We start from the raw sequence: 14,789 nt of genomic DNA on the forward strand, positions 1-14,789 counted from the left end.
CAAGGCGGATAGACTGCTGTGTAACTTAACCAATATTCTTCCATTAGTATCAGAATAGTTTGGGTTATGAAATTTGTCTTAATCTCAGTGATAGGACAATAATTTCTAGCAAGATTTCATAACTTCTCAAAATATTCCAATCACGATATTCTTTTTCATCTCAACAGTTTTTGTTTGCTCTGCCCCTGGGGAACCTGCAGGATCCTGGGAGAGTAACTAGCATCTTTGCCTTATCACCCCACAGGCTGGGAAGCAGCACCTTCAGAAACATGCAGCGCCGGCACACGACACTGAGGGAAAAGGGCCGCCGTCAGGCCATCCGCGGTCCCGCCTACATGTTCAACGAGAAGGGCACTAGCCTGACGCCCGAAGAGGAGCGCTTTCTGGACTCGGCTGAGTATGGCAACATCCCGGTGGTCAGGAAAATGCTGGAGGAGTCCAAGACCCTCAACTTCAACTGCGTGGACTACATGGGGCAGAACGCGCTGCAGCTGGCAGTGGGCAACGAGCACCTGGAGGTCACGGAGCTGCTGCTCAAGAAGGAGAACCTGGCGCGGGTGGGGGACGCGCTGCTGCTGGCCATCAGCAAGGGCTACGTGCGCATCGTGGAGGCCATCCTCAGCCACCCGGCCTTCGCGCAGGGCCAGCGCCTGACGCTCAGCCCGCTGGAGCAGGAGCTGCGGGACGACGATTTCTACGCCTACGACGAGGACGGCACGCGCTTCTCCCACGACATCACGCCCATCATCCTGGCGGCCCACTGCCAGGAGTATGAGATCGTGCATATCCTCCTTCTAAAGGGCGCGCGCATCGAGCGGCCCCACGACTACTTCTGCAAGTGCAATGAGTGCACTGAGAAGCAGCGGAAGGACTCCTTCAGCCACTCGCGCTCCCGCATGAATGCCTACAAGGGACTGGCAAGTGCTGCCTACTTGTCCCTGTCCAGCGAAGACCCTGTCCTCACCGCGCTGGAGCTAAGCAATGAGCTAGCCAGACTAGCCAACATTGAGACTGAATTCAAGGTAACTCTCCCACTTACCACCCTGCAGGCAGATTGCCCTGTGGGCTCTTCCAGGTGTGTCCAGGAGCCAAATGGGTTGTCTTCTGGTCTAACACTGGGTCTTGCCTATTCAGGCTCACAGGGAGGAAGGCAACTTCCTCAAGGTGTGGCAGATGTAGGCCTGAAGGAAAAGCAGCCCATTAGGTGAAATATTTGAAACCACATAAATGTGGTCAAGAGGTGACGTAAATGCAAATCCATACAGTAGAAGACATGCAGCGCACAGGCAAGATTATACTGTGGTGCTAGTGTAAGTGTCTCAGCTCTGCCCCAGGCAGCTCAGGAATGTCTAGCATACTTCTGGTTGTTTCCTAGTCCAGGTCTTGGACTTCTTGATTGTCTCACCTGTACAGTTTTCACATTTGTTTTGTTCATAGCTCTAACCCATCCTAGACTACTGTGTTGATCCTAGATTCAATAGCAATAGCTTGCTGAATTGAGAAAGGCTTGCAGTTATGTCAAAGGGCTGAGGAGGAGGTACACCAAAATAAAAATAAAACTCTCTGTAGAGTTGGGCTTGTCATCCCAGTAGATGGGCCCAAGGCGACACCCCCTGAGAATGCTTGGAACTGCCAGGTTAGTCCAGGAGATGGAGACCCACCTCCAAAGTCCATTATTCAATAGTGGTCCTGTGCTTTTACTGTCAACTGTCACTCCCCCTGAAAGAGAAAACTGGGACCTAATTCTTTTGACAGTTTAATAATAAATTAAAATCAAATATTTAGTGGGCACTTACTGTGTACCAAGCACTAAGTTCCTTACCTATATGATGTTTAATCCCCTCAACAACCATTGGTATGGGTACCATTATTGTGCCCATTTTATATGAAGGCACAGAGGTGGAGAGGTATCATGTAGCCAATAAGTAGTAAAACCATTGTTTTAATCTAGGCACTCAGACCCCAGAGCCAGCTCTTAGCCATTCTGGGAAGTTGTGAGCCAGAGGCCTTGTTCATACATTGGGCTTCTCAGAGTTTCACTTGTCTCTATCTGAAAGATACTTTCCACTGCAGACGGTGTGGCTGAAAGAGTAGAAAATACAACTGGGCTCATAATTTCTCATCCTGCCATTCAGTCAGAGCCTATGATGCCATGAAGCATGCAAAAAGGTTTCACATGTTGGGCTGACACAAGATGTCACCGGCAGGAAAGGAGTTCATTGTCCAAATAAGATGTCAGGGCAAGAGTTGCCCCTGCATGGGACACAATTAGGTGGCGAAGGATTGGTACCAACTCACAGCAAAGGAGGCCTCATGGACCATCCTGTTCAGGAAGATCTCAAAGGAGGAAACAGAATTGGGCTAGGCTTTAATGAGCAGAAGGAACTGAATCAGTGGGAAGAGAGATGTAGGCATTCAGAGGAGGCAAGTGAAGGTGAGGTCCAGAATGGCCCACAGCAGGCAGCGGACTGATGAGGTACTCCATGTGACTACAATAAAGACTTCCTGTAGGGGCACCAGAAGGAAAGCTGAAGAGATGAGTGGGCAGACCTCAGAGGACCCTGCATGTCAAGCTGAGCAGTTTGGATATTATCCTCTTAGAAATGGAGAGCCCCTGAAAGTTTGTGATTTGGAGACTAAAATGAAAGCTAGGGTTTTGGAAATTTACTTGACTGGTAGGTAACATGAATTAGAGGATTTGGAGTGTGAGACACTGAGACTGAAGAGGGGGACAATTTAGTTGTGCATGCATGAGGCCATTGAAGCCTCTCTGTAGGAATGGGATCACCCAGAGCCAGGCACTGAAGAACCAGGCTTACAGGAAGCTGCAGGGCACTGCAAATGATGAAGAGATGAAAAATCCTGTAATTAAACTAATTTCACTCCATCTGTCCCCTTACCTTGGATCCATGTACTGAACTGGAGCCACTTCCATAAACCCTGTAACATTCATAGCCTCATCTAGAAAAATTGGTGGATGTAGATGTAGAGATTAACCAAAGAAGCTCCCAAGGAATGTGGCTATTGCCTCTCATTTCCTTGTTTCTGTACAATAAACTCCACCTACCAGCAATAAGTCCAGTGATGTCCCAAGGAAGCTTAGTGGAATTTTGCTTGTTCCCTAGGCTTCAGACTGAATATGCACAAGCATATAAAAGAAATGGCTAAGCCAATTAACTTAGATATTTCTGCCCAAGAAAAAAACAATTCAAGCAAAAAAATGTTTTTTGGATCAGATTATCTGGATAATTGCCCAATTCTCTATTTATCTGGAATCTGGGAGCATGTCAGCCTTACTAAATAAAATGATGCTAGACTAACATTTGGAAGTACATCTGAGCCATTTGTTTTCTTTACTAAAACCCAAAGTCTGGCATATTTTAGTATATATAATAATCTAGAACTGGAAGTTTGTTGAAAGCATCTACTATGATATTTTGATTTAAAAAGTAAATTATGGGGCTTCCCTGGTGGCGCAGTGGTTGAGAGTTCACCTGCCGATGCAGGGGACATGGGTTCGTGCCCCGGTCTGGGAAGATCCCACATGCCGCGGAGTGGCTGGGCCCCTGAGCCATGGCCGCTGAGCCTGCACGTGCAGAGCCTGTGCTCCGCAACGGGAGAGGCCACAACAGTGAGAGGCCTGCATACCGCAAAAAAAAAAAAAAAGTAAATTATGAAAATTATGTACAATTAAGAACATGACTAACATAATGACAAATCTTTTCTACAATGCAATGAATAAGAGTTAGCATAAATACATTTGCTGGCTATTAACATCCCCCTAGTTACCTCTGTTTGAAATAATGTCTTTCAGATTGTCGACAAATGGTGCATTATAAATTAACATAAGCCTTCCTTTAGAACTTTATTATTTATTAAACTGTCCTTACATGTGCATTCCTGGCATTATAAATCTTCCCAGAGAAAAGAGCAGCTTATTAGCAAGAGGGAAGTCGAACTGCGATAAAAGAATAAAGAGCAAGTGAGGTGTTCTAAAATGGACTCTCCAGGAGTCTGTTCTGCTTTAGAGGGACTACACACTGATGAGTGCAGCCATGTGGTATGGAGGTGACCCAGTGCCATCAACTGTATAAAAAAGCTATCAGGTTCTCACTGGAGATGTCATAAGTCGTCCTCCAGATCCTCTAAAACACTCATTCTGGGAGTGACTCTTCCTGACTAGAAAATATCATGCAGGAAAACCTGGATTCAGTTGCCCAAGCTATCGAGTTTTTTTGTTTGTGTGTTTTTTAAAGATGATGTTGGGGGTAGGAGTTTATTAATTTATTTCTTTATCTTTGCTGTGTTGGGTCTTCGTTTCTGTGCGAGGGCTTTCTCTAGTTGCGGTGAGCGGGGGCCACTCCTCATCGCGGTGCGCGGGCCTCTCACTACAGTGGGCTCTCTTGTTGCGGAGCACGGGCTCCAAACGTGCAGGCTCAGTACTTGTGGCTCACGGGCCTAGTTGCTCCGCGGCATGTGGGATCCTCCCAGACCAGGGCTCGAACCCGTGTCCCCTGCATTAGCAGATTCTCAACCACTGCACCACCAGGGAAGCCCCAAGCTATTGTTTTTAGAGTCTTTTTAATTTACCACCAGAAGAAAGTTTAGTCATTAGCAATAAGTAGAGCCAATGTCAAGGTCTCCAGTAAATCCTGGCTGGAGTCAGGTGCCTGCTAGCAAGCCATTATTTGTAGTGTGGAAATTATGCACGTATTTTCTTACGTCTCTCTAAGCTTCTTGGGTCTACAAAGATATTAAAACTTGACGTGGCAGTGAGGCCTCCCTAATGCCATGAATGGTGCCCGGTAATCTAGTAAGCACTCCATAAATCCTTGAATAAAGGAAATCCTGGAAGGATAATCGTATCACTGATGAAGCAAGTGATTACTTTTATCTATGATTTAAACTCTTCCAACAACTATGCATTTAACAGAGGTATGTGATGGACCTGGTGAAATGAGGAAGCTCTAAAGATTACAAGGTGGTTGAAAACTAACACACGTTAAATAACTGAAGACCAATCATATGCTGCACCGTCTGGTGTCAATGACCACTCAACTCCTGGAGGGCAGAGAGTGTTTTCCTGGTCTTGCCCACACAGAACAGAACACGTGTCATCTTGGAGCACTGCCCACAAATGGCATTTTGGTTAACTGATTTGTCTACACAGTAGGAGACAAAGGAAGGGAAACTCTATCGGATAGACTTTTCAGAGGTGTTTCATCCTGATGGAACGGGCTTTCTGTGTAGAGGTGCCTGGAGTAGCCTGGAAAAATAAGGAATCTGCCTATCTCAGTTGAGTTACAGCTCTGCCACCATGAACACAATAAGGTCTTTACATTTCTCTTGAATTAGCCTGCATGGTTTTCTTCACTGATCATCCTTCTGATAAAATTGCTCAAGGTCCCCTTTATTTTGCTGGTATCTTCTCAGTCAAATTCCTGGGCATCCTGTCTAGGTGTATCGTTTATCTGTGGAGCTGTTATTTCAAAAGGATTACAGATGTGTTTCAAAAGGATTTCTCTTTCTTCCAACTTAGAGTTATGCCAACAGCAATGTCTGGTGGGAGTGGGGAGGGGATGGGGAAGGAAAGTATGACAAAGGAATACTGTAGAGGGAGGTTTAGGGGTTTGGAAGGAAAGAGAAAGCAGGATCAGGATTGGAGGTATTCCTCTTGCTTTCTCACCTTTTGCTTAAATTGAAAAAGTACCCAGTGTTCCCAAGTCAAGAAACTGTGGAAGCCCAACAAACACTTTACCTTAGTTATTTAAGATTTGGTCATTCTGAATAATAAGCTGCTACTAAGAAGGCTTTTCCTGTTGACAACACATCAGCATGGCGGCTGCAGACTGTGCTTCAGATACAAGCAATTTATTCTTAGAGACCACAGAGGGGAAGAGTAGGGGGGAAAGAAAGCTAAAGCTATAACTTCATCTTGCTTGAAGTGCTGATGATTTTTCTGTTTGTCGATGGGTTGTTAACTACACGCATTACGAAAAACAGATAATGAATTATGTATCAAGGTTTCTGTTGCCATTTTAAGACCCATAAAAAACTCTCTGGGCCTAAAATACCACAAATTAAAAATGCAAATAATGATAAATCGGACCAATTTGCCACCTGCTACGATCTCTAGTGAGATCCCATTGTGAAGGTAAAGATGTTGAGATGACAGTTTGCAATTTGCTTGCAAACTTACCAAAATGGAAAAGGGAAGAGAAGGGGAGAAGGTGAAGGAGTGACTTTGTATTGTGGAACACATCTGAACCCTGGAGTCTGGAGCCATGAAGCTTGAGCAAAGCCCTCTCTGGGCCTCGGGCAGTACTGAAAGCTGAACAAGCCCATTGCCCCCAGCCTCCGGAGGAATCTGTGTTTGCACCTGTTTCTCATATGCTTTGAATATTTTTAGGATTTTTAAATTTTATAGACCAACATCCTGGGAAAATACACTTCCTTGAAGTCTGAAAGCTTGGCTGGTAGTATAAACAAATGCCTGCTTAATATGCAGGAAATGACTTGAAAATTGTTTCCTTTTCCTTTGGGAAAATATTTTTAAGCTGTGAAGGCTACAGGTCTTAAAAGCAAGTTGTTTTTGCTGTTGTTTAAGAGAATCAGGCAGAAACCTCCTCAAAGCACTCGTTTATATACCATCCAAAAGACCCTCAGGGATCTGACTGTGTCACCCAATCCCTCTGCTTGAGCATCTGAGGATGCAGAATGTAAGCACAGAAGAGATAGATCACAGATGTCAGGTGATGAGCTGTAATGGGACAGCCCCCCCACTAAGCACGCACAGGTAAAATGCGGCCAGAGCATGTGCGCTGGTCTCCATACCTGAGAGAAAGATCCAGGGACTGGCTTATCCCAGGAGAAGAGACAGGTGATTCTGCCCACGTTAGCTTTCTCTTTTTCTATTTTTCTACCTAAGTGTCTGGAAGAGCACTTTCACCAGAGCATTCATTAATGAGTCATCACAGGAAAATGAGCTAATTAATGTGTCCTTTAATGACAGTTTTTCATTGGGTCACAACTAATGCCTTAAATGATTTTTCCTCTTCTACTCTTTATGCCAAGAGTATTAGCCTCTAAAATACAGGGAGACAGTGTAAGTTGGGTGACAGGTATTCAGATGGGAAAAAGGAGGCCACTATGCTAGACGAGGACAAGGAGAGGGGGCAGGCTTTGGGTGAGCACCCAGTGCAGCCATGCTTCATTTTCTCAAGGCTATGGAGTCGAAAGCACAGAGCTTGGCTCCAGAATCAGAATGACCTGGGTTCCAGTTCAGAGTCTTCTCCTAGCAACCATACAATCTTGGGCATCTGTTGGAAGTTTGTTTTCTTATTTGAAAAATGGAGATGGGGGAGGGAACAAGTGTTAGGAAAGAACTGCAACGTGTGGGAAATGGAATGTTTGTTTTCCCCACCCAAACACTTGCCCTTACCCCTAATCTCTGTAAATGACATCTCGATTCACCCCATTGTTATGAGCTTTCAATGCCTCATCCTATTCAACCTCCAGAATGTCCTGGCACATATTAGGTACTCAGTAAATATTAGTTCAGTAAAAAATGAGTCAGTGAGTAATTTAATGAATAATGACCTCCGAGGGTGTTGGTGAGGATTAAATGAGATGAAGAATATAAAACTCTTTGAAGAGGACCTGACCCATAGTAAGTACATAATTTTCCCCAGAGATCGCAGTGGGGAATCCCTTTTTGTTCCCCAAAGCCCACTGGATTTTCAGCACCACAACTTTTCTTCCCAATAAACACAACTTAAATTTCAACACCTCCTCTGTTCAGAGGGTCTTCCTGATTTCTGCTAATCCCTCCCCAATCCCAAAGATATTTCCAGAATAAGAAAAAGTACAGGCTGTACGTATGAGCTCCATGATTAACAATAGGTCAAGGGAGTATTCTCCAATTGGAAAAATGCAGACCACTGAAACTGAAGAAGGCTGGCGTGCTGCTAAAATATTGCTGTGAAAAGAAGCAACATGGGCAGGAAAGACAGAGGCTGCAAAGAGGGGGAGGGAGAAAATGGGCAAGCTGAGCTCCTGCCAAGTGCAGACGGAGATTATTTTTTGAAAAATATCTCTGTGTTAAAGATTCATCACTACACACACAAAAACTGAGAAAAAATCATTTCCTATACAAGTGCAACTATCAGTCTGAAATATCAGAGATATGGAGAAAATGGAGGCAGTTCTTAGAGGATATCAGGCAATGAGTAGTAGCACAAATTATATCAAAAGGAAATGATGAAAATGTAGAGTTTTTCCCTGAAAAAAAGTTACAGTTCTATATATAAATTAATCATAATATACCAACAACAGGGAGGCATGTGTTTTACTAGCAGCAAATTCACATGTAGATTAAATATGGAAAATATATGTCAGGAGGGTGGATGGAAATATGGTCTGTAGACCTGTAGAATATCAGAACTGGATGGACCCTAGTTACAGAGCTATCTGAAAATTCAGCATTCATGCAAAAAATACTTAATTAAGCCTCTAGTATGAGCCAGGCTCTGGGCTGGGTGCTGGGATGAAATGATGAAAAGATAAGTTCCTGCCCTCAGGACCTTACAGTCTAGTGGGGGAGACAGGCGTTCTTCATATAATCACACAAATAGCTTTACAAATCATGCTGAGTGCTAAGCAGTAGAAGAGCAATTTTAAACGCACTGACTTACTGGGACAGCTGACTCTGTGTGAGTGTGTGCATGTGTTGAACGATTTCTCAGAGATGACAACATTGAAATGAAAATGGAGGGTATGAGACAGCTAGACAGCAGGGAATGGGAAAGATGGTTCCAGGCACAGCAACTGCACGTGAAAAAGCCTAGTGAAGAGACGGAAAAGAGAGGCCTGTGTAGAGAACTGTGACTAGCTCCCTATCATAGGGAGTAAACAGAAGAGGTGACAGGTGACAGAGGTGCTAAAGAACCACTCAGCCGTGGCCTTACCCCTTGGCAGCCTCGGTAAGAAGTTGGAATTCACTGTAGGGTGAATGGGGAGCTATCTGAAGGTTTCAGCAGGTGAGTGAGTGACTCAGCTTGGGAAGATCCACTCTGCCTAGGGTACTAAGTGGCTGGGAGGGGACAAGACTGGCAGGAGTTGGACAACTGCTGTAGGAAGGGGCAGTCCTCCCAGGAAGGGGGCGGGGGGAGTGGCAGAAGGACCAGCACATCTCAACCAGCAGGTGACTCACTGCAGTTGGAGTGACAGCACAGTCAGAGAAGGAGACGGCTCCTGGCTGTTTCCAGGACAGCTGTCTTATCTAGGAGGTCCCAGGAACTTCTTCTGTCCCTAGGGCCTCTCAGTGCTCTCCAGAGAGACACAGGGAGGGGAGGGAGCACAGAGCCAGTTCTTTATTTCTTCTCCAAGGTGGAAGCCCAGTGGAGTAGCAGGAGGGCAGGACAGTGATGAGGATTCTGATTTTCTACCTTGAACTTTGGAGGTACAGAAGGGTGTGCCTCAGGCTTGGCCAAACTATTCACGGCATAGCACCGCCAGCACAAAGGTATCGGAAAGTGGGTTCAGAAGTGATAGCCCCAGTATAAAAAGTTTTCCACTAGATTTCAATCTTTCCACTGCGCTTTTGCAGATTCTCAAGACATCTTTCTCCCTGTGCTTGCTGCATGGCCCAAGTAAAGTTTACATTAAAGTAGAGGAAAATATCTAATCTCATCTCTGATTTGTGTTCAACTGGAGCTCATTTTATCACAAATAAAGGCACAAAGGAGACCGCTCCCTCGTCTTCCTCCAAGACTCTGGATGTTGAGAATACCAGACCAGGAGGATACTGCAGGCAGATGAGGCTCTTCTGGGTACCCAGAATCCTCCTTGGTGAAATCCCAGTTGAGTCTAGGTGGATATATTAATTTCCTAGGGCTGCTGAAACAAAGTACCACAAATGTGGTGACTTAAAACAACAGAAATTTATTTTCTCATAGTGCTGGAGGCCAGAAGTCCAAAATCAAGGTGTTACCAGGGCCATGCTGGCTCTGAAGGCTCCAGGGTAGGATACGTGCTTCCTTGGCAATCCTTTGCCTATAGATACGTCACTCCAATCTCTGCCTTTGTTGCCACATAGTGATCTCCCTGTGTGTTTGTCTCTTGCCGTCTTCTTGTAAGGACATTCTTAAAAGGACCAGTCATTTTGGATTAAGGGCTCACTCTATCCCAGTAGGACTTTGTTTTAACTAATTATGCCTGCAAAACCTATTTCCAAATAAGGTACCATTCTGGAGTTCTAGGAAGGATGTGAATTCGGCGGGGACACTACTCAACCCTATACAATAGGTAGCAGCAGGTTGAGAAACTGAGGAAGGCTGACACCAGGAATCTAGGCAGACCCACAGAGCAGGGCAGGATAAAAGTGCAAAGGTCAGTTATTCTGGGAACCAAAAACAGTCCTAAAACTAGGAGGTCGTTCTGGAAGAAAGGACAGAGACTACTGATGCGTTCTACTGACCAAGGCACAAGCTGAGACAGGCTAATTCTGTAAAAGACTGTGTGTGTGTGTGTGTGTGTGTGTGTGTACGTGTGTGTCTCCGTGTGTGTGCACGTGTGTCTGTGTACGTGTGCACGTACGTGTGTGCATCTTTACGTGTGCATGTACGTGTGTGCTTGTACGTGTGCACGTGTGTGAGTGTGTACATGTGTGTATGTGTCTCCGTGTGTGTACGTGTGTGTGCGTCTGTGTACGTGTGCGTGTACGTGTGTGTGTATGTGTGTGCGCGTTTGTGCGTGTGTGTAGGTTGTGTGTACGTGTGTGTGTGTGTGCGTGTGTGTGTCTAGGAGAGGCAGGGTGGCTAAGAAGTGGGAGGTAGCTGACAGAAGCAATAGGGGAGACAGTAATGGGCCACGACCCCTATCCAGTAGGAGAAAAACATTTTCAAGTGTTGGGTTTGGGGATAATGAAAATAAAACACACGGATTAGAAAACTTTTAGAGAATATAGAAAAGTAGAGGGAACAAAAACGTCAGCATTGGGCTTCCCTGGTGGCGCAGTGGTTGAGAGTCCGCCTGCCGATGCAGGGGACACAGGTTCATGCCCCGGTCCGGGAAGATCCCATATGCTGCGGAGCGGCTGGGCCCATGAGCCATGGCCGCTGAGCCTGCGCGTCCGGAGCCTGTGCTCCGCAACGGGAGAGGCCGCAGCGGCGAGATGCCCGCGTTTGCTCCTAGTGCTCCCTCTACCCCCAGGTACAAAAATTGAATTAATACTACAACTACTTGATGGATCATTACTATCATATTTTTGTTTCCCTTCATACTTTACCCCCTATTCTCCCTCAGCCCCAAGAAAAGCACCCACTTCAATGTATTTAATGTATTTACACCAAATATTGTGGCATTCCCCCATGTGATATCAACACATTACAAATAACAGTTCCTAGAAAATTTTAGTGTCATGTGTCCTGAGGAAAACTTTTCCACTACCATCTTAGGTTGCCATGGTTGGGGGCCTGTGAATTGACTAACAAAAGACAGATTAACAGGAGAAAAGACCGAGTTTACTCACAGGCACACAGAAGTGCATAAAAGAAGTGGCTCCCTAAACAGCTAAAGACAGGGGTCTATATACCAACCTAGCAGGGTAAGGAAGAGGAGAAAAGGGTTTAAGGAAAAACAGGATGTTTAGGAAACACATGGGCTTTTAGGGATACAAAGGGAAGGCTTGAGAGTTCGTGAAGTTTGTTCTCATCCAGGTGGTCAGTCTCCTTTCTGGCTGTAAACCACGCCCCCAGCCCCTCCACAGAGGGGATTTATGGCAACTGTATTTTTGGGAGGCTCTCCTCAAGTTAGCAAAAGAAGTTTAGTTACTGTTTGTTCAGATGTTTTTAACTTAAAATAATCTTCATGTCATTTTGATGATTTTGAGAGTGCCTACACGTACTCATGAAAACTAAACCTCTGAGCCCCATCACAGAACTCCTGTGGACCAGTATGAGGTGAAGCTGGGCCCCAGGGACTAAGGAAGGGCCATGTGAAGAAGGGTTTCTGAGTCGTGCCCAGGGAGAGACAGATTTGCCTGTGTAGGGAAGGAATTTTCCCTCCACCTTTCTGAGTGCAGAGCTGAGACCCCTGTGATAAAGACTAACAAAAGAAAAACAAACACAAGTACAGAGAAGCACATATACCTTGTGTATACATGAGAAATACCCAGGGAAAAATGAGTAACTCTCTGAAGCGGCTTAGAATTCAGGATTAAATACCATCTAATAGGGAAAGGTATGGAGGATGGGGGCAGGGGTGCAGGCCTTTTAGGGGAGAGTAAATGAATTTTAGGAAACACGAATGGGCGCATAGAAGAATAGATGGGAGGTATGAAAGTTTGTGACCAAGTCTGTCTGGGTATAGTACCTCCTCTCCTGTGACAAGAGCCCATCTTCCCTGGTTCAAGAAGCTCCCAGGGAAGGGATTTATGGCCATCAAGTTCCTTCTGGAGGATCTGTCTTGAGGCAGAAAAGGGGCATTCAGAGAAAGCCTCTCTCTGCATCTGCTGTTTTTTCAAGTGTATCATGCAAACAGATGAGAGAACTCAGAGATGAGTAACTCAAAGGGGTAGTTAGAACTTGGGCTTATATAACATCGTAACAAAAGGATAAATTTTTAGACACATGACAAGACAACAGAAAAGAACTCTGAGCTTCTAGGGGCATCAAATTGTGGGAAGGTAAATATATGGGGAAACTAATGGTAGATGAGAGCTAGTTTTAACAAGGTTGTTGCGTAGATACCTCTGGTGCCGTCTCTGGGCTGGTAAGGGTCTAGTCTCTGGTGATTAACATCTGTTTTCCTTGGTAGAGAGCGGAGAAGGGACACCCTTTACAAATTTATGCTCTGCTTTTAGCCAAGTAGGAGAGGGCAGAGAGCTTTTCTTGTATCTGCTTCTTCTTAATTGCCTTTAGCTCAGAAGAATCCTTATGACAAAGTGGCCCATTTTAGGGTGGCAGATTCTGCTACCCTTCAAGCCCATGAATTGTAAGAAGCTGGAAAATACCATAGCAGCTCTTGGATTCCAGGTAGAGTTCCATTTAGTACCAATTAGGAAAACTGAGAGAACTGCATTTGATTGCAAAGGGAAAAAAGTTTCCATCATTCAGAAATCTCGCTAGGCATTGATGAACTAGTGTCTCTCTCTCTCTCTCTCTCTTTCTCATTTATAAACTATGTGATCAGTACCTACTGTAAGTGTTATACACTCAAACACAGTGCAGGGATAATAAACACTCTTTTAATATCCTGGCACAGGCTTCCTTTCAAAACGTGTATTACCTTAGCACTAGGAGGCCATGGACTTTTCCATCAGCTCTCAGTAAGACAGATCAGGTGGTATGGTACCGTCTGCATTCTTGCCGACCCCAGGCGCCTGGAGGAGTTGGAGTACAGGCTCTGGTCATCGCAGATGCAGAATGGTATAAGGCCCAGGAAAAATAAGGAAACTAATCTTGCGTACCTAGTCCTAAAATTACAGTGATGTGAGAATGACTGAGGCTAAAATTTTCTAAATACCATCAATTCTCAAACAGAAAAGCACTCCCCAAATGCTTGGTAGCATGATTATCTTTCACATTATGATGTTCTTTCCATCTCCCATACCTACAGTGTGAAATTAATAATAATGACCTGTCTTTCTGGGCTGCAGACCAGGTTTACTAATTACTGATGGATAAATGCTTTGAACATTAAGAAGGGCCATGCTGAGATGCTAAGCTTCTCTCTCTCTTCCTCTCTTCACCCCCCCCCCCCCACACATCCTGGAAATACAATACACTTCCATTTACAGTAATACAGGTGCTTGGACCTGGGGCATCAGAATTCATGTTTGCATTTTGGGGAAGGATAGCATACCTTTTACTGATACATGTTGAAGACCAGGGCTTTACCTGTTGAGTTAATAGCTCTCTCCAGCTACTCCTACATATACTTTGAAAGCAGTAGCTCAAGAATCTTTCTGATGACAAGTTCTCTTTTCTGGTGATTATTAATTTTGCTTAAAGTTTATTCTCCAAAGAATTCACCTAATACCTTCCCGCAGCACATCAGAAACTTGATTTTTTATGTGCTTAAACCTGATATTTTTAATGTAAGCATGGAGATGAGAGCCAGGAAATGTGGAAAATATGTTTTAATTTGGCTTAAAAAAACTAGGAGCAAGAGTTTATTTCCCCAAATGGTATTCCCTCTAAGATTACAAAAGTAGAAAGCAGATTTTAAACACAGGGTTGGATCTTTTCTTTACCTAAAGCAAATATGTGAGGCATGTGCTCACGGTAGTCAGATTTCAGAGATTACTTGAGGGAACTAAATAGCTTGGAGCCTTGTGGTCATACTCTGCCCAGGGCACAGCATATGTCACACAGGTGATTTGCCACCATAAAAGACGATCCTCGAGGGCAATGCTAGCATGGGGGCTGCTGAGTGAGGAGACCCAGGGCTCCACCAGGAACTGACTTGTGACCTTGGCTCAGTCACTTTACTTCTCTGCAGCTCATCTTCCTCATGCATAAGACCAGGTACTTTTACTAACAATCCCTTGTTGAGTCCCCACTTCTCTAGGCCTTTCTGCTTCTCATTTCTACAGGGCATTTTCATAAACAACATCTAAGTTGAGATTTAAGAAGAGATGATTATTCCCATTTTACAGTTGAGGAAACGGACTGAGAATGGTTAAATGGTTTTCAGCAAATGGTGGTCTTCTTTCTGTGTGCCAGATACTGTACTAGGTACTAGGTCTACAAGTGTGGAAGAGACCTGAACTCTGTCCTCAAAGCAAT

At 44.8% G+C, this 14,789-nt stretch overlaps 1 protein-coding gene across 4 annotated transcripts in view; it reads left to right on the top strand.

Moving 5' to 3' along the window:
- Window positions 1-251: 251 nt before the first annotated feature.
- TRPC7 (transient receptor potential cation channel subfamily C member 7) overlaps window positions 252-14,789 on the top strand; it is a 122,581-nt gene continuing 108,043 nt past the window's right edge. For 3 of the 4 annotated variants that reach the window (XM_060006925.1, XM_060006926.1, XM_060006927.1), the window contains exon 1: window positions 258-1,022. In XM_060006925.1, coding sequence (XP_059862908.1) covers window positions 270-1,022 — 753 coding nt within the window. In that variant the 5' untranslated portion in view covers window positions 258-269. Of the gene's footprint in view, window positions 1,023-14,789 lie in introns of all 4 variants that reach the window. The other variant, XM_060006924.1, reaches the window with a different exon arrangement.

Source organism: Delphinus delphis, chromosome 3, assembly GCF_949987515.2.
Source record: "Delphinus delphis chromosome 3, mDelDel1.2, whole genome shotgun sequence".
Taxonomy (NCBI): domain Eukaryota; kingdom Metazoa; phylum Chordata; class Mammalia; order Artiodactyla; family Delphinidae; genus Delphinus; species Delphinus delphis.